This window comes from Physcomitrium patens, chromosome 4 (assembly GCF_059467195.1).
Source record: "Physcomitrium patens ecotype Gransden chromosome 4, ASM5946719v1, whole genome shotgun sequence".
NCBI lineage: Eukaryota > Viridiplantae > Streptophyta > Bryopsida > Funariales > Funariaceae > Physcomitrium > Physcomitrium patens.
In genome coordinates this window covers 19,788,032-19,807,348 of record NC_143413.1, presented here as the reverse complement: position 1 = coordinate 19,807,348, position 19,317 = coordinate 19,788,032, and the positions used below count along the sequence as shown (strand labels likewise).

General features: G+C 37.3%; 1 protein-coding gene across 1 annotated transcript; it reads left to right on the top strand.

Annotated features, from left to right (window-relative positions):
• The first annotated feature begins 16,564 nt into the window (after positions 1-16,564).
• On the top strand, positions 16,565-18,467 carry LOC141045320 (uncharacterized). Its single transcript, XM_073533524.2, has 5 exons — positions 16,565-16,604; positions 16,766-16,921; positions 17,003-17,481; positions 17,681-17,931; positions 18,205-18,467. The coding sequence occupies exons 1-4, from the start codon at positions 16,565-16,567 to the stop codon at positions 17,855-17,857; spliced, it is 852 nt and encodes a 283-aa protein (XP_073389625.1). The 3' UTR covers positions 17,858-17,931; positions 18,205-18,467.
• The last annotated feature ends 850 nt before the right edge of the window (positions 18,468-19,317 follow it).

The window sequence follows — 19,317 nt, the reverse complement described above, 5'->3', positions numbered from 1 at the left end:
AGTAGCTAATACATAATTATAGTCCTCATCTTCATTATCTATATCTTTACCAATCTCTTGTGTTTCCCTCTCTTTTTCATAAATATATCTAGCTCTAAATAGCATATTTGCTATAATATTCTTTTTATAAAAAACATGTACTAATATAGAATTGAATATTCTACTATAAGCTATTTACTTCAACATGGTAATATCATGAGTAAAATAATTAGTAATCATACCTAAAAATGATAAGTAATTAATTTTCAATACCATATTAGCTCCAATTAAGTAATTTTTGTCTCCCTTGATAATTTTAAGTACTTCCAAAAGCTCCCTCTTCACTTGTGGGTATGCTCTTTACCTATTTGTGAGAATTCTTGTTCCAAATTTGATGGCAAACCTTCTTCCTTTTATATCATCTTGATCAATAGTCCAATCAATAGCAATTGGACTTGTGCCAATAGTAACAACAATTAGTTTGTCATAATCATAGTCAATTTTTTTCAAGATTGGTAGTGACTTTGAAATCTTTTTTAGATCTTCTATAGCTAGGTCTTACTTTTGACTTCATTTGAACTTAGTTTTTTTTTTCTTAAGAGATTGTATAATAGCTCAGCTATGTGAGAAAAATAAGGAACCAAAACTTAGTAGAAGACATAAGCTCTCAAAAATCTTTTTACTTTAGTGATGCTATTACATCCCTTCATCATAGTAATTATCAAGGACATACACTAAGAAGTTGTAGAAGATTCTAGAAGGTTTTAGAGAAGCTTTGTAGTTTGTAGAAGCTACTTGAGAAGTTTTCAAGCTTGTGGAAGTTGCTTGAGAAGCTTCTTAGCTTATAGAAGCTATTTGAAAAGCTTCCTAACTCATAGAAGCTACTTGAGAAGCTTCCTAGTTTGTAGAAGCTACTTGAAAAGCTTCCTAGCTTGAAGTATATATAGGAGTTGAAATTGAAGAATCCTCAGTCTCGACAGCACACCTCTTAAGTGTTGTTCTTGTACTCATCTGATTAATCTAATTCTTACTGATTTTTTTTGAGCTTCTCGTTTGAATTTCCAGTTAGTATTCTAAATTTGTGATAGTTTGTCAAGATTGCACTCATCTTTCATATTAGAGCTAGTTCCTTCTTGTTAAAGTGTGGATTATTCCTCTACTTGAAGGTGTTGGCATTTTAGAGGTTGCAGATTACCCTGCTCTAAATTGATATTTCTTCTATTATAATATTGGAGTCTTATCTTTCTTGAAGAGAGTGGATTATCTCTCTTTTTGAAGGTTTTAAGATGTTTTAGAAGTTGCGGAGTACCTTCCTCTAAACCAATATTGCCTTTTTGTAGAGTCATTTCTTTCCTTCTCTTAGAATGGCCGAAGGTCAAGATATTAGTATGACTGAAAGTTTGGAGTCCAAGTTGGACGTCATTATGAATGCTCTTGCTACATTATCACAAAGAACTGTAGAGATTGAAAGAATCATTGCAAGACTTCATAATGATGGAACATCTGGGATGGTACAATCGAGGATTCACCAGCCCCAAGCTTCAGCACGAAGAGAAACAGTTTTGCCTCTAGTTCAACAAAGATCGTTGATCTTACAATGAAAGGAGCTCCAAATTAGCCTTCTAGACAAGTTCAATGGTACAAATTCCAAGTTTTGAGGTTTTGCCAATCAAATAGATTGATAACATTTTGAATATAATGTCATGCTTTTTAGTCTTACTAATACTTCAGCGATCTTTCAACACATGATGAATGACATCTTTCATGAGCACCTTTATGATTTTGTTGTCATCTATCTAGATAATATTTTGATATTTTCCTAGAATGTAGAAGAAGATAAAAAATACATTCGTTTGGTCCTTAAAAAACTCTGCGAGCGAGGACTTTATGCCAAGTTGAAAAAGTGTTTATTTAACTAGACTGAGATAGAATTTTTGGGATTCATTGCAACTACAGAAGGCTTGAAGATGGACGCTAAGAAGGTGGAAGCAATCATATCATGAAAATTTCCAAAGATGATTAGAGATATATAATGTTTTCTTGACTTTGCTAACTTCTATCAGATCTTCATTAAGAATTATTTTCAAGTTGCTGCTCCGTTCACTCGGTTGACATGTAAAGACAAGCTCGAATGAAGACCTCTAGCAGAAAAAGCATTTCAAGATCTTAAGACGGCATTTACTATGGCTCCAACCTTGGTACATCCGAACTTTGCAAAGGACTTCTATTTGGAGATCAATGCTTTAGATTTTGCTATGGAAGTTGTACTTTTGCAGATATGTGCAGATGAGAAGTTTCATTTGATTGTGTTCTATTCTTGAAAGTTTTCTGCTGCCAAGATCAATTATAAGATCCACTATAAAGAACTTCTTGCGATAGCGGATTCTTTCCAAAAGTGGTATAACTTTCTCGAAGGAATTGTACATCCGGAGATCATATACACGGATTACAAGAATTTGGAGTACTTCATGTCAACTCGGATTCTAAATCATTGTCAAGCTTGATGGAATATGTTGCTATCCAAGTTTGACTTTGTTATTACTTATCAACCTAGGAAGCAACAAGGACTATCCGATGCACTATCAAGGAGATCGTATCTAGTGCAAAAGGCTAAAAAAGCAGCGTTTGATCAACAGTATATAATATTATTGAAGTCGAAATAATTTAGGCTTTGCTCTACTATAGTGCCAATTGATGCTGACTTCCTCAACTAGGTACGTACTACGACTATTGGAGATTTTGTAGCCCTCGATATCATGTAATGTGTCAATAATAAGAAGTTCAAGATAGAAAGAGATCTTTTATACTTTGAGAAGTGGTTGTATATTCCAAAGGGACCAGTACGACTCCAAGTTCTCCAATCTCGACACAACTTTCTAACTGCAGGACATTTTAGATTTAATAAGACCTTGGAACTTATTTCTCAAGATTTTTGGTGGCCCCAAATGTGGAAGCATGTCAAGGATTTTGTCCTCTCCTGTGACATTTGTTCAAGATCCAAGAATCCTCGGCATTGTCCTTATGGTCTTCTTCAACCATTGCCTATTCCACGTCAGCCATGGTCTTCAATTTCCATAGACTTCATTATGGACTTGCTGCCATCAAATTCATTTGACAGCATCTTTATTGTAGTAGATCGGCTTACAAAGATGGCTTACTTTGTCCCTTGCAAGAAAACATTGTCAAGCAAAGACACAACAAGGTTCTTTTTTGATAGTGTGTATCGATATCATGGTTTATCAGATGATATTGTGTGAGATCGAGGAACCCAATTTGTATCAAAGTTTTTGAGATCTCTCTTTGAAATATTGAAGGTGGATATTAAGCTTTCTTCGGCTTTTCATCCTCAAACTGACGACTAAATGGAACTAGTGAATCAAATTATGGAGCAGTATTTATTATGCAGCATCAACTATCAACAAGATGATTGGACTGCATATCTATTGTTAGCCGAGTTTGTATATAACAACATCTTTCATGCGTCGGCTCAACAAACACCATTCTTTTTCAACTACGGATATCATTTGAAGCTTGATTTATTGAGTTTGTCAACCAATAATAATCCAGGAGCTGAAAGATTTGTGAAACAACTATCAATGCTTCAAACTACGTTGAAGCTCAAATTGCAAACTACCTAATAAGCTTATAAGGCATCCGCAAACAAATTTCAGAATCAGGCACCTACTTTCAAAATTGGAGATAAAGTATGGATGCTTCGACGGAATATCAAAACCAAGTAGCCATGTGATAAGTTGGACTATTGGAGATTGGGACCATTTGTCATCCAGAAGCAAATCAATCCGGTGGCATATCATCTGGGATTACCGGCTACTATGAAGGTACACCCATTCTTTCATGTTTCTTTATTGGAGCCTTATTGAGAGTCGTCTTTTTCTGAAAGAGTGCAATGTCCGCCACCTAGTATTGAAATTGAGAACCATGAGGAATACAAGGTGGAAAAGGTACTAGATTTGCGGTGTAAGTGGAGGAAATTGGAGTACCTAATGCATTAGAGCGGCTATGATATCAATAAACACACATGGAAATGAGCAAAAAATCTTATCAATGCATTACAAAAGATACAAGAGTTTCATCAATGCTATCCTCAGAAATCTAAGCTCTTTCGATGAAAGTTTTTCAATGAAGTCCCTTCTCCTTGAAGCCTCTTAATCCTTGGCCTTACAAAGAAAGGGGAGAAGGAACCTCTAAAAGACATAATTAGAGACTATAAATTTGTAACATGAGCCCATTCTTCCGTGTTTAGTACTTATTTCTTTTAGTCTGATATAGATAGTCAAGAGATAGATATCATACTAGTCATGTCCTCTCAATTGAGTATCTCACAAAGACGACCTCAAGATGAAGAACTGCCTATACCACAAAGATGAAGGAAGATACCTAGTAACAGGTCGCTAGTTATTGTATTTGAGGTAGAACCTGCCTATGGTAATCTTCTCGAAGGAGTATTTGGAGGCTATTTTTACAATGAAGATATGAAAGTTCATGCCTAGTCGGAAATTGAAGAAGTATGATACTATCGTTGATTACAAGGACTAATGAACTACTTGCTATGTGAACAACAATTGGAGTATATTGTAGATACTATGCAACAAATTTTTAACTTCTTATGTTGGTATTGACTTACAATAGGAGTGCTTCTCAAAGACCTCGAAGCTAAAGGAGGAGAAGGGGTGATGTTAAGGTCATATACTAGGAAGTTGTAGAAGATTCTAGAAGATTTTAGAGAAGCTTTGTAGTTTGTAGAAGCTATTTGAGAAGTTTTTAAGCTCATGAAAGCTACTTGAGAAGTTTTCAAGCTCATGAAAGCTGCTTGAGAAGCTTCCTAGCTTGTAAAAGCTGCTTGAAAAGCTTTCTATTTTATAGAAGCTACTTGAGAAGTATTTTAGCTTGTAGTATATATAGGAGCCAAGACTGAAGGGATCCTCAGTCTGGACAATACACCACTTGGAGCTCTAGCTGACGTGTCTAGTGTTGTTCTTGTACTCATCTAATTAATCTAGTTCTTACCAATTCTTCTTGAGTTTCTTATTTAGATTTCTAGCCAATATTCTAAATTCGTGACAGTAATATTACTAATCTTATTAGGATTAAATTTTCTATTATACCTCTCACATAAGTAATCAATCACCACATTCTCATCCACTTTAAACTTCAACTTATCAATCGATAAGGTTAGATTTAACTCATCAAGCCTCTTTAACTTTGTAGCACCTTGAAGCAAAGTGAACATTCTAATAAGTTCTAATAGAGTCTTCATGGTTATTAAATTTTACTTTCTGATGTAAGCTAAAAATAATCATAACTAGAATAAAGATCTCCAATAGAATAAATAGCATGTCTTAGAAAAGCCTCAGCAACCTCATTCATAATCTATCCCAATTCTTTATTTTTTATTGACAATTTATTGGTTGGATGCATGTTTTGGATGAATTTTAAAGCTCTAGACTTCTTTGGTATTGTAAACCATTGATTGGAGTATGGAGCTATATATGATTCAAGTATCTCTATTTGTAACTTTTTTTTTAATAGATTCATCAATTTAGATAGCAAACCTTTTGGCACAACAATTGGCTTCAAATCCTAGGACATAGGTAGAATAATAAAAATAACCATTAGTATAATAATCTTTGAATTAATACATCCAATCTCATCTAGCAAAGATACAAAAATCTTATGATACTTGGAAATCATTTCTTGAAACTTTTTCTTTTGAGGTTCTTTTAAAAACTCACCTCCTTCAATCTTTAGCTTGATTAATGTCTTCTTTGTGAAATTGTGCCCAATTCTTCTTGTCACGTTCAACTTAGGCTCTTTTTTAGCCTTCATGATATGATCTTTGGATTCCTGTGGTAGTTGTGTTGCCACCGGCTTCACGTTCTTTGTAATAGTCATATAATTAATATTTACCATTGCTTTAGTCTCCAAGCCATAACTTCCAACCAACCTTCCTTCAATAGTTAGCTTCAATATCTCTTTATATAAGCCTCTTGAAAGAATATCTACCATTACATCACTAGATGTAATGACCTTTTTTTACAAAGTCTCCAAAACTTGTAAAACATCATTTGAAAATCCTTCTTCTTCAACAACTTCATAAATAAATTCATCACTCAAAATCACACCAACTCTTTTTAATTTTCTTTCAATCTTCTTAATTGATCTTTTACATATAGAATTTAAATCTTTGACCTTTTAAAAATTCACAAATCCATCTTTTGTTAAACTCTAAATCCTATACCTATTCCTTCATATATTGGAGCATGTAATAGTAGATGATTTCTTTGCACTTATGGCACCTCATACTCCCTAAGTGTAATCTAAAAGTCCAGAAAATTATCATGTTCATTGTCTATAGAAGTTTCTCTAAGTTGATTTCTATGCCTTTCATGATCTAGTCTTATTGTAAGAAATTACACTAACATCTTATCATTATGGCTATGCACCTTGGTATAGTATAAGCCATCATTCAACACCTTAGTCTCTATCCTTATTATAGTAATTTTTTGTATAAAATCAAGGAATTTATCCAATTTTATAGTTGCTCCTAAATGATTAAATAACTTCTTTGATTTTATACAAAGAAGTTTTGCTCCACATCCACATCATGAATTTTAATGCCCACTATTGAACATGCTCTATAAAAGTTACATCTTTTATTATTGGTAACTCTCAACATCCATCTATAGTTGGTATCAATTAGCCATTTTTCTTTCTCAAAAATCTTTCTAGATAAGATATTGATCTCAAAGCCATGATCCACAAATACTAAGATTGGCTCTTTAAGGCCTCCAATCTTTATACGTGTCTTTGTAGTAGTTCTTACCTAGAATAGATGAGTGTAAGTTGTCAAAACTTCACCATTACTCCTTCATAGCTTATCAGTTCCACATTAGGATACCTTGGCTTCTATTGCAATTTCTTCTTCTTGATTCTTGCTAGTATTTGCTTCCACCTTGATATTTGCCACTCCATCACATGAAAATATTTTCAACACTTTATCTTCTATTTTATTATACAAAATTTCATCCATAATTTCAATCTTTGTATTCTAAGTCTTATCAAAAATGACTCTATGCTTTTTGTTTTGGTCACCACTGTCCACATTATTATATATTAAGGCAAACACTTTTTTAATCTTCACCTCTTTTTTCTTAGTCATTAAAGTATCTAATGTCCTTGCTATCATTGTTTCAATTATTATTTGTCTCTTCTTCTTGATTATATCGATAATAAATTCATCAAAATCTTTCTTGATAATATCAAAAACTTTTCTCAAAGTTAACTTAATTTTGGCATCTAAAATCTTCTCTTCCAAAATATCCTTCATGTTAATTAAGGATTCAATATCAGATTAGAATTTATAGGCTGGTGCCATGTTCTTTTCTTTGGTATTATCTTCTTTTTCCTTCTTTTTACTATTGCTCATCTTTTCTTCTCATTTCTCTTTTAGAAGTAGAACATTATCTCTTGAATGTGAAACAAAAGGCCATACTTTTTGTCTTATATTGCTTATAGGTTTATTTCTTTGAACAGCTTTTCTACCACTTTGGACCTTTTTCTTCTTAATTGACACTTTTATCTCTTCTTCTTCATCAGTACTACTTCTCTTGACCTCTACTGATGCATCATAGGATTCCTTCTCACTATGTTTATTTATCAAATAAGCCTTGATGGAGGTTGCATTAACTGGATTATTCTATTTAATTTATCTTTTAATAACTTGTGCTCCTTTCACCATCACTTCCCTACATATATGTATAGAGATTTTAATCTTGATGTGCTTAACTTCAATAGTAAAAGTCTCTACCTCCTTACCACATAAAGAGCTGCATCTTTCTAATCTATCTTCTATCAATTTTTTCATATCACATCTTCCAAAGTTAGTCTCTAGAAGTTCATCTATTGCAACATCTTTGATTATGTCTTCTTTGAAGATAATAATGCTACTATTTGTGGCATCTTTATATGATCTACAATTACCATATTTGTCATTTGGATCATTATACCAAATATACCTCACCACAAATTATTTTAATCTTTTAGCTAATCATGAAGTACTTGATCTTGTATTTTTCTTCAAAGCATTCATTTCTACCTTCAATTCTTTCATATCCTTCATTAACTCCTCAAGGATTTCTTTGTCTATAGTCTTATCCTTTGAATAACTTGATGGATTAAAAGTGGACAAAGTTGTAAGAGCCTTCATAGCTATCAGTGATGTTTCTATTCTCGTCCCTAAACTTCTAGCCTTTATATGGTGTTGCTTGGCAATGAGACTCACCACTTCTTCCAACCTTCTCCAATTGGTAGTAAAACCATCTTTTGTCATCCCATCTTGAAGAAAAAAAAGTAATCTATCTTCTAGTACCTCATCTACAACTTACAAAAATAATTCTAATTTCTTCATCTCTAAAAGGCGCTTCTTAGATAATAGAAGTTATCCAAATTTCTTCTCAAACTCCTTTAGTAGCTTGTTTGGTCCCATATGTTTACTTTATTCTTGTTCTATCTAATGAACAAAATCTCTCTTAGATATTCTTTTGATATCCTTATCAAAGTATTCATCTCTCAATCTCTCCTCAAATCTAGTTTGTATATTCACATAGATGTTCCATGTAATTGTCTCATCATTTTTTTCTTATTTTTAGAATAATTATTAGATCAAAGGTCTCAATCATCCTATCTTTTAGAACTTCATAGATTTCCATTTTACAAAAATATATCCTCAAAAATCTAGTGATATTCTTTCCATCATACTACTCTAGTTTACCAATAACATCCTTTAATTCTTTAGTGGCTCTTTGCCCATTTGCAATAGCAACTTATTGTTAGAGACATAGTCCTTAGAACCTTCTAGAGACAAGTTTTTAGAACCTTCTAGAAGCAAGTCTCTAGAACCTTCTAAAAGCTTCCTAGTTGGTAGAAGTTGCTTGAGAAGCTTCCTAAATAGGAATATATATTGGAATCAAGGCTGAAGAGTTCTTCAGTCTCGACAACACATCTCTTGGAGCTCTAATTCACTTCTCTGGTGTTGTTCTTGTATTCATCTGAATAATCTAGTTCTTGCCATTTCTTCTTGAACTTCTTGTTAGACCTCGAGTCTGTATTTCTGTGTCCATGACAGTTTGTCGAGACTTCAGTCACCTCAGATATCAGAGCTAGTTTTTTCCTCGTTAGAGTGCGGATTACCCCTCTGCTTGGAAGTGTACTAGCATTTTAGAGGTTGCGGATTACCTTAGTCTAAACTGATACTTCTTTTGTTATAATATTGGAGTCTATTCTTCTTGGAGAGAGTAGATTATCCCTTTTCTTGAAGCTCTTAAGGCATTTTAGAGGTTGCGGAGTACCCTCCTTTAAACCAATATTGTCTTCTTGTAGAGTCATTTCTGTCTTTCTCTTAGAATGGCTGGAGGCCAAGATATTAGTATGACAAAAAGTTTGGAGTCCAAGTTGGATGCTATCATAAATGTCCTCGCTATGTTATCACAAAGAATTGCAGAGATTGAAGGAGTCGTGGCAAGGCTTCATAATGATGGAGCATCTGAGATGGCACAATCTAGATTCCACCAGCCTCAAACTTCTACACTTGAAGAAGCAACTTTGCCTTAGGTTCGACAAGCACCGGTGGTTCTACAACATAAGGAGCCCCGAGTTAGCCTTCTAGAAAAGTTCAATGGTACGCATTTCAAGTTGCAAGGATTCGTCAATCAAATCAGGTTGATAACAGTTTTACAGTCCAAACGCTATCCAACGGAGGAGTCACGTGTTGGGCTTGTTGGAACCTTACTTACAAGGCAAGCTCTATCATGGTTTGTTCTTTTGTTTGAGAAACGATCGTCTATACTAAACAACTTTGAAACCTTTTTGGAGGCATTTGCCGAAGCATTTGGTGAACACGACAAGGTTCGATGGGCTACAACAAAGATCCGGTCACTACGACAAAGAATATGCTCTACATCAGTCTATACATCGGACTTCAGGCAATTAGTATGCGACATTAATTGGGATGAAGAAGCGTTGATGAATCAATTCTATTGGAGTTTAAGGGATGATGTGAAGGATTTGCTGTTAACTCTTCCTGATCCACAAACGCTCAACAAAGCTATTAGCCAAGCTGTGAAGTACAATAATCGCCTATTCCAACACTGCCAAGATCAACGTTCAAGACAACATATGGTTTGCCATGTCCCAACTATATTGGCAAGCAGTGTGAATTCACATTCAGAGGTAGAAGACATGAAAATTGATGCGGTACGTGTCAAATCTCTTACCCTAGAAGAAAAAAAGTAGCGTATGGAGGAAGGTCTATGCTTGTATTGCGGTGAAGAAGGCCACAAAGTTGGAAACTGCCCCAAGAAGCAAAATCCACATATTATCAGGACTAGGGGCACGTTTGTTTAGGAAAATGAAGATGCCCAGCCACAATAGGAACTGTGCGACTGGACGATGAAATATTGCAACAATAACCAGGTTCCTTTCTTTCCGCTCAACCTGCCCTTTGCTTTACAATCCCTTTACTTATTGGCCCTCAAAAATTGAGAACATTAGTATTATTAGATTCAGGAGTATCTGCTTGTTTCTTAGACAAAGAATTTGCGAAGAGTCATAAGATCCCTTTAGTACAAAAATCCAAACCTGTTCATGTTGAGGTCATAGATGGGCGACCTTTATTGTTTGGTAGTATCATCCAAGAATCAAAACCTATAGAAGTGACGTTTAAGGGCCATAGTAGTCATATTATTTTCAATATTATTAGAACCCCATCAAATCCTGTTATATTTGGTCTTTCCTGGTTGAAAAAGCATAACCCATCCATAGATTGGAGGTTGCGAAAGATGACCTTTCCCACAAAACCACCTAAGAGCAAGCTTAGTAGAAAACTCCGAATAGAGAAATTCTTATTCATTGGAGCAAGAGCGTTTATAAGATCATCCAAGGAAGGCACACCATTTGTCATTTATGCGGCTCCAACTATAGGGGAGAAGATCTCGACAACAAGTATACCTGAGCAATATAAGGATTTTAAAGACGTGTTTCAAAAGAAGAATGCCGACATGCTACCGGAACACCGACCATATGATTGCGCCATAGTCTTACAGGAAGGAGCACAACCACCTTTTGGACCAATCTACAATCTATCGCAAATGGAGTTGGTGGAATTGTGGAAGTACGTCGACGAGAATCTAGCCAAGAACTTCATCCGTCATTCAAAATCGTCAGCTGGAGCACCCATCTTATTTGTGAAGAAGAAAGATGGCTCATTGGGGATGTGCGTGGACTATCGAGGCCTCAACAAGGTAACAAAGAAGAATCGTTATCCGTTACCCTTGATTTCTGGTCTCTTAGAATAACTTGGACATGCAAGGATCTTTACAAAAATTGATCTAAGGGGAGCTTACAACCTCGTACGAATCAAGGAAGGAGATGAGTGGAAGACAGCGTTCCGTACAAGGTATGGTCATTTTGAGTATAATGTCATGCCCTTTGGTCTTACCAATGCTCTAGCGGTCTTTCAACATATGATGAATGACATTTTCCGAGAGCACCTTGACGATTTTGTTGTCATCTATTTGGATGATATTTTGATATTCTCCAAAAACGAGGAAGAGCATGAAAAGCACGTTCGTTTGGTCTTAGGGAAACTACGCAAGCAAGGACTATATGCCAAGTTGGAGAAGTATTTATTTTACCAAATAGAGATGGAGTTTCTGGGGTTCTTTGCGACTACAAAAGGCTTGAAGATGGACCCCAAGAAGGTGGAAGCAATCGTGTCTTGGGAGGTTCTGAAGACGATTAGAGACGTACAATGCTTTCTTGGTTTTGCCAACTTCTATCAAATCTTCATCAAGAATAACTCTCAAGTTGCTGCTCCTCTCACTCAATTGACATGCAAGGATAAGCTGGAATGGAGACCTCTAGTGGAGAAGGCGTTTCAAGACCTGAAGACTGCATTTACTATGGGTCCAATCTTGATACATCCAGACTTTACAAAGGCCTTTTATTTAGAAACTGATGCTTCGGATTTTTCTTTGGGAGCTGTACTTTCACAAATAGGAGAAGACAAGAAGCTCCATCTGATTGCATTCTATTCTCGAAAGTTCTCTGCTGCTGAAATCAATTATGAGATCCACAATAAAGAACTTCTTACTGTAGTGGATTCTTTCCAAGAATGGCATCACTTCCCTGAATGAGTTACAGACTTAGTGACCGTATACACAGATCACAAGAATTTGGAGTATTTTGTGTCGGCTCGAGTTCTAAATCAACGTCAAGCTCGGTGGAATATGTTGCTATCTAGATTCAATTTTGTTATCACTTATCGACTTGGAAAGCAGCAAGGACTATCAGATGCCTTATCAAGGAGATCGTATCTTATACCAAAGGCTGGAAAAGCAGCGTTTGATCAACAATGTATGACATTGTTGAAGCTAGAGCAATTTTAGCTTTGCGCTACTATTGTACCAATTGATGCTCACTTCTTGAATCAGGTACATGCCGTGACCATTGAAGATTCAGTAGCCATTGATATGAAGCAGCGTGCCAATGACGACAAGTTCAAAGTGGAGGGAGATCTTTTATACTTTGAGGAGCGGTTATATATCCCAAAAGGACTAGCATGACTCCGAGTTCTTCAATCTCGCCACGATTTTCTAGCTGCAGGACATTTTGGATTCAATAAGACCTTGGAGCTTATTTCTCGAGATTTTTGGTGGCCCCAAATGTGGAAGGATGTGAAAGATTTTGTCCTCTCCTGCGACATCTGTTCAAGATCCAAGAATCCTCGGTATCTCCTTTATGGACTCCTACAGCCATTGCCGATTCCACGTCAACCATGGTCTTCAATTTCCATGGACTTCATCATGGACCTGCCATCATCGAACTCATTTGACAGCATCTTTGTCGTGGTAGATCGGCTTACAAAGATGGTACACTTTGTCCCTTGCAAGAAGACATCATTCAGTGAAGTCACAACAAGGCTCTTTCTCGATAATGTGTATTGATATCATGGACTACCAGATGATATTGTATCAGATCGAGGAACCCTATTCGTATCAAAGTTTTGGAGATCTCTCTTTGAGATACTGAAGGTGGATATCAAGCTTTCTTCGGCTTTTCATCCTCAAACTGACAGCCAAACGGAAGGGGTGAACCAATTCTTGGAACAATACTTATGATGCAGCATCAACTATCAACAAGACGATCGGACCACATATCTATCGCTAATCGAGTTTGCATATAATAACACCCTCCATGCGTTGACTCAATATACACTATTCTTTTCCAACTATGGATATCATCCGAAGCTTGATTTACTTAGTCCGTCAACAAATAATAATCGAGCAATTGAAGGATTTGTGAAACAACTATGAGAGCTTCAAAATACATTGAAGATTCAATTACAATCCGCTCAAAAATCCTACAAGGCATCTGAAGATAGATTTCAGAATCAAGCAACTACTTTCAAAATTGGAGATAAAGCATGGCTTCTTCGACAGAATATCAAGACCAAGCGACCATGTGATAAGTTGAACTATCAAAGATTGGGACCATTTATCATTCAGAAGCAAATCAATCTAGTGGCGTACCGTCTGGAATTACCGGCTTCTATGAACGTACATCCAGTCTTTCATGTTTCTCTATTGGAGCCTTATCGAGAGTCATCTTTTCCTAGAAGAGTGCAATGTCTACCACCTAGTATTAAGATCGAGAACCACGAGGAATATGAGGTTGAAAAGGTATTGGATTCATGGGGAAGGTAGGACAAGTTGGAGTTTTTTGTTCATTGCAGCGGCTACGACATTAATGAGCAAACATGGGAGCCAGCTGAAAATCTCGCCAATGTGTTGAAAAAGGTACATGAGTTTCATCAACAACATCCTCATAAACCTAAGCCAGTTCGATAATAGCTTCCTTCTAAAGCTTGCTCATCCAAGAATATAAGAAAGGGAGAGAGCACCACCAAAATTCGCAATTGATGTAGTTATTTTCTCCAAGATAAAGTAGAATTTTTTCAGTAGCCATAGTTTAGTTTTCTGATATGGATAGCCAAGAGATAGATACTATGCCAGTCAGATTATCTCAACCAGCTAGCTCACGAAGGCGACCCCGAGATGAAGAACCGCCTATACCACGATGATGACAGAGGATACCAAGTAACCAATCACTGGTCATTATATTTGAGTCCGAGCCTGCTTACGATGGTCAGCCAGAAGGCATGTTTGCAGGACAATTTCACAATGAAGACATGGAAGTTCATGCTTGGTCAGAAGTTGAAGGAGTGGGCCACTACTGTTGGCTTCAAGGGTCGATGAACCACTTATCTCGTGAACAACAGTTGGAGTTCATAGCAGACGTTATGCGACAGATCTTCATTTTCTTGTGTTGTTACTGATTAACAATAATATTACTTCTCAGAGACCTCGAAGCTAAAGGAGGGGGTGATGTTAGGGACATAGTCCTTAGAACCTTCTAGAGACAAGTTTCTAGAACCTTCTAGAAACAAGTCTCTGGAACCTTCTAGAAGCTTCTTAGTTGGTAGAAGATATTAGGGACATAATCCTTAGAACCTTCTAGAGATAAGTTTTTAGAACCTTCTAGAAAGAAGTCTGTGGAACCTTCTAGAAGCTTCCTAGTTGGTAGAAGTTGGTTGAGAAGCTTCCTAAATAGGAGTATATATTGGAATCGAGGCTGAAGAGTTCTTTAGTCTCGACAACACATCTCTTGGACCTCTAGTTCACCTCTCTGGTGTTGTTCTTATATTCATCTGATTAATCTAGTTCTTGCCAGTTCTTCTTGAACTTCTTGTTAGACCTCAAGTCTATATTTCTGTGTCCGTGATACTTCTTGGTCTAAGAATATCTACATAGTCTTTAAAAAATCTTCTACAAAGATTTGATTACCTTCTTTGTTTGAGTCTCTTTGCTTTATATTTTCTATCTTGCCTTGGCTAATCTACTAGCTCTAAAGCTTCTCTTAGTAGAGGTACTAAATATTGAAGTGAGAGAGTTTACTTCAAAAAAGAAAAACACATGGTTTTTGGTTGCAATTAGATATGATCAAATACTACTTTTTATTCAAATGAACATTACTATCTCATATGTATATGATAGCTCTTGATAGTATATGATAGTTGATACATCTTTCTTCACTCAAATAAATGCCATAGCTCCATACTTCATTAGATTTTAGCATGAGATGATTCTTTGGAACATTACTCAGCCCTTACATATACACATCAAATTTCACTTTGTAAAATTCTCTATAACAAACTTTATGAGTAAACAAAGCCACATATCATGTTAACAAAAGGTAAATGACTCCTCTTTATGAAAAAAAAACACCACAACTTTATATCAACTCTTCTCAAAGAAAATGAGAGCTTTTTGGAAAGCTTATAAAGAGAGGAACAACTCCTCAAAATCTCAAATCCAAATTCAATATACACTTTGAGAAAATCTCTAAAGAAAAACCTCAAAGAATACTTAGCTATCCCTAAGGAGAGAGAGCCCGAGTAAAGGAGAAGAAGAGAGCAGTCTAAAAGTCAATACCAACCTATGTCACTCCACCTGAGTCCATATTGCTTTACTTTAGCACCATACCACTCTATCTCAAGCTGATACCAATCTATCTTAACTTATGTCTTTTTCTTTTTTTTCTTCATTTCTTTTTCTTTATTATATACCAAATTCTTATAACATTTTATATTATTTTTACATATTATACCACTTCCTAGCACAACAATGGTTTGGCAAAGTCAACACAATTTGGAACCTCCTTCGTGGAATCTCTTTCTAGATGTGGCTAGAGCAAAATAATTGTACTTTTAATCACTCTGATTGGCCTATTGATAAAACCACCCATTGGATTTGGATTAGGCTCCTTGACTATGCCAAAATAGCCTGGAACAAATGTCTCGCTAATACACCAAAAGAGACCCCCAAGGGCTGGTATAAGGCATTCAATAATTGTTGGAGTAAGAACCACATCCTCTGCACATGCTTGGGTGAGAGGATCCATTGGCATCCAGATAGGCCGAGAGGTCAGGGTAAAGTAGCTCCCTAGTAAGCAGGGGTTGTAACATTAATTTTAGGCCTCAGTATCAAGTCATGGATTGGCCGGGATTTTTTAGTCCTGCCTGTACCAAGTCCCCTACAATGAAAATTCTTTCATTTGTGCCAAAAAAATAATAATAATAACAATACCTTATTAAAATGTTTTGATGCAGAGAGCCATCTGAATTTTCTATTAATTCAGTACCAACTAAATACCTACTACGTTATGCACTCTTAAATAAGAGTTTGGAAATAATTCTACCAAAATGTGCATGCAACCAAGGCTAGAATTAATCTTGTCAGGGGTATATTCTACCCTTGGGCAGTATCAAATTTTGCCACAGTCAGTTTGTGCCTCTTTTAATGTATTTTATCTTTTGCAGTATCTGCATAGGTGCTTGAAGCTTCACAATTGACCTAAACATAACACCAAGTATCAGAAACGTGCAACAACCAGAAATATCTAAGGTGGACAACAAAACTACCCAAGCTTGGACTCCTCCGTGTTAGAAATGTGTTGTTACCTTGCCCTCACCGATAGGACTCGAAGCGGTCGGAAAGTATTGACTACTTACACTTGATCTGAATTTGTCTGTACAGACGACGTGTTGCTAAAAGCGTTGACGCTGCGTGACTTTTAGTCTCTTCAATTCCTCGATTTTCAGAAACTTGATTCCTCTCGAAAACACGTCCACAACCACGTTGTCTGGTAGGTGCTCATTTTCCAGAGTCGTCCTCACCAGCCGCACCCTCGCCCCACTCCAAGGCTGCTACCGATGTGACTACAAGGGCTTCTACTTCCAATTTGGCACCGGGAGCTTCTGCCCTCGAGTTGCGTTCAATCGCCTCCGCCTCCAATCTTCTCGTAGGTCCTTCATCTTCCTCTCTGCCTCAGGCCACTTCTTCTGTCCAGCCACCTGTTGACTCTCCTCCTTCTGAGTGAACCGCAGGGCTTCCCCCTTCTGATCCGAGTCACATATCTTCTCCTGCGTCGCCTGCAAGAACTGCATCAAGTCGTCCTCGACTCGCAGACACAGAGATAGAGGAACTGTGGTACTTGAGAACGCGCGGCAAACCATGGCCCACCTTACCGACAGATCCTGAACCTGATCGTTTTGAACTTCGTTTACTTGCAGAACAATTCTGGTTACAGGAGATCGAAGCCATTGTCAAGCGGCTAGACAGTACTACAAAAGATGCAGTGTCAGTCAACAACGAGGTGTATCAACTAATCGGATTGTTTAGTGTCGTACAAGGGGTGATTTTTACTGCTGTTACACAATCCAACCTCTTAGCGTGCCATAGGTGGCCGATTCCTGTCACGCTGTCTATATTGACAACTCTCTTCTCCTTGCTCGGGGTCTACAGTACTTTTGTAGGACTTCAGCAGATAACCACGCGACAGAAAAAGCTTCGAAAAGAACGTATGGTAAGCGTATACATCCCAGCTCCATCTCTTTCAATGTCCCTGAGGGTTGGTCACATAGCGCTAGTTTCTGTATCAAAGTTGATCTCATTACGTATCAAGGTGAGGTGTTCTTGGCGCGGTATGGTTCTCCTCGATAGAACCTTGTCGCCGAAATTGTAATTCTGGAGACTAAACGTCTGTCCGTTGTTCGATTTTGCAGCACAGAAGATCGGAAGTTGATGAACTTAGACGGGGTTGCCTCAACTATGAGTTCAAACAACCCAAGATTGAGCATCGATCACCTCGGAAGATACCTGTGAAAGCAGTAGTGCGGCTACTTGCAATCCTTTCCATCTCAGCAACAGTTAATGTTGGCTTCCGCGAAGTATTGTGCTAACCCAGCGGACACCAAATTCAAGCTCACAATCGTAAAACAGGGAAACAACTCATTCCGTGGACTTCTTCAAACCCGTAAGCCATTCGACCCTTGTACTGTATGAAAATGTTATCATTGGTCTCATACAGCAAATTGGATGATGCTGTTGTAAATACTTCGGTCACAAGCCCTTTGTATTCTTGGTGCATACAACTGACTGCAGAGAGTCAATGAGGTACTCATACGTGAAACGATGGATCAGCATACAAAGAGTAAGTTGCTGCAGATTTCTGCATTTTGTGTGTTACAGGCAATGTGTGAGGACACGCCTGCATTGATGCTATTCGTACATGATGTAATGTCTGCAGAGTGAACTAGCTTTGGCGAACGTCATGACAAAATTTGTGAACACGACAAACGGAACATTAAAGGTTGGAGTCGGTGGAATAAGAGCCGAATTGCTTACAGAAATTCCTGCTAAGGGGGAGTATGTTCTAACTCAGGCTAGGATGAATCAATTATTTAAGGATTCAGATCCGCAAATTGTAGTGGAAGAACTAAGTGGTAGCGGTGAACAGTTACGTTTTAGCTCAGATGAATGTTCAGACCACGACACGATTACAATCATCACCGGGGCACGAGGATTGGATTTGGGGGGGGGGGGGGGGGGGGGGGGGGTGGTTAGGAATTCCGGCACTTTAGCCCAAGATGGTTTTTTTTCTCGTCATTTTTGCGGGTGTTTTGGGCATGGGTGATGCAGATTCTGCTCCCCAAGCATTACCAGATGAAGAGCAAAGTGAGAATCTTGATCCCAATGGAAATCCAGATATGACAACGCAATTTTTAGAGTTGTGTTTGGAAGAGCTTGGAGTTTCCCGTTGTGTTTAGCTTTGTTATCGTGCGTCTTTCAACATGATAAATCTAGTAGTGTGCGGATGTATGTCCTATGAGATGGCGCAGTGTTGCTTTGTCGACGGTTAGATTGTGCAGAAGATTGGAGGCAGGAGCACGAAGTTACGAAGTGCCTTCAAGTTTTTACGTTGCTCGCCTGGAGATGTCAGATATACAGTTGTTGTATTTTGTGGTATTTGATGTTTCCAACCAGTATACTTGATGATGTTAGCAGTCAAATAGAGTTTTGAATTTCACGTACCGATGCCTGCTCCTTATTGCAGACCCTTAGCCTAACTGAACAGGCAGTCCTGCATGGAAACTTCACTCAGTCAATTTTGAAGGGTTTAAATTAGAGGTTGATATCAGTTTAAATGTGCCTATGTTGCTAGGTTACGTATAAGAAGATGAGCATGCGGTGGGTGGTGAGCATTATCTCATCTCTTGAAGCACTTTCAATATGGGGAGACGGTGCGCTCAGAACGACGTTAAAAGTTGGGACTTTATATTTGCGCGTGTCGATAACGCTACGCCTCCACCCCGTTAACTGTTCATTAACTGTTCAGCAATCCACTAATATCGTGCACACA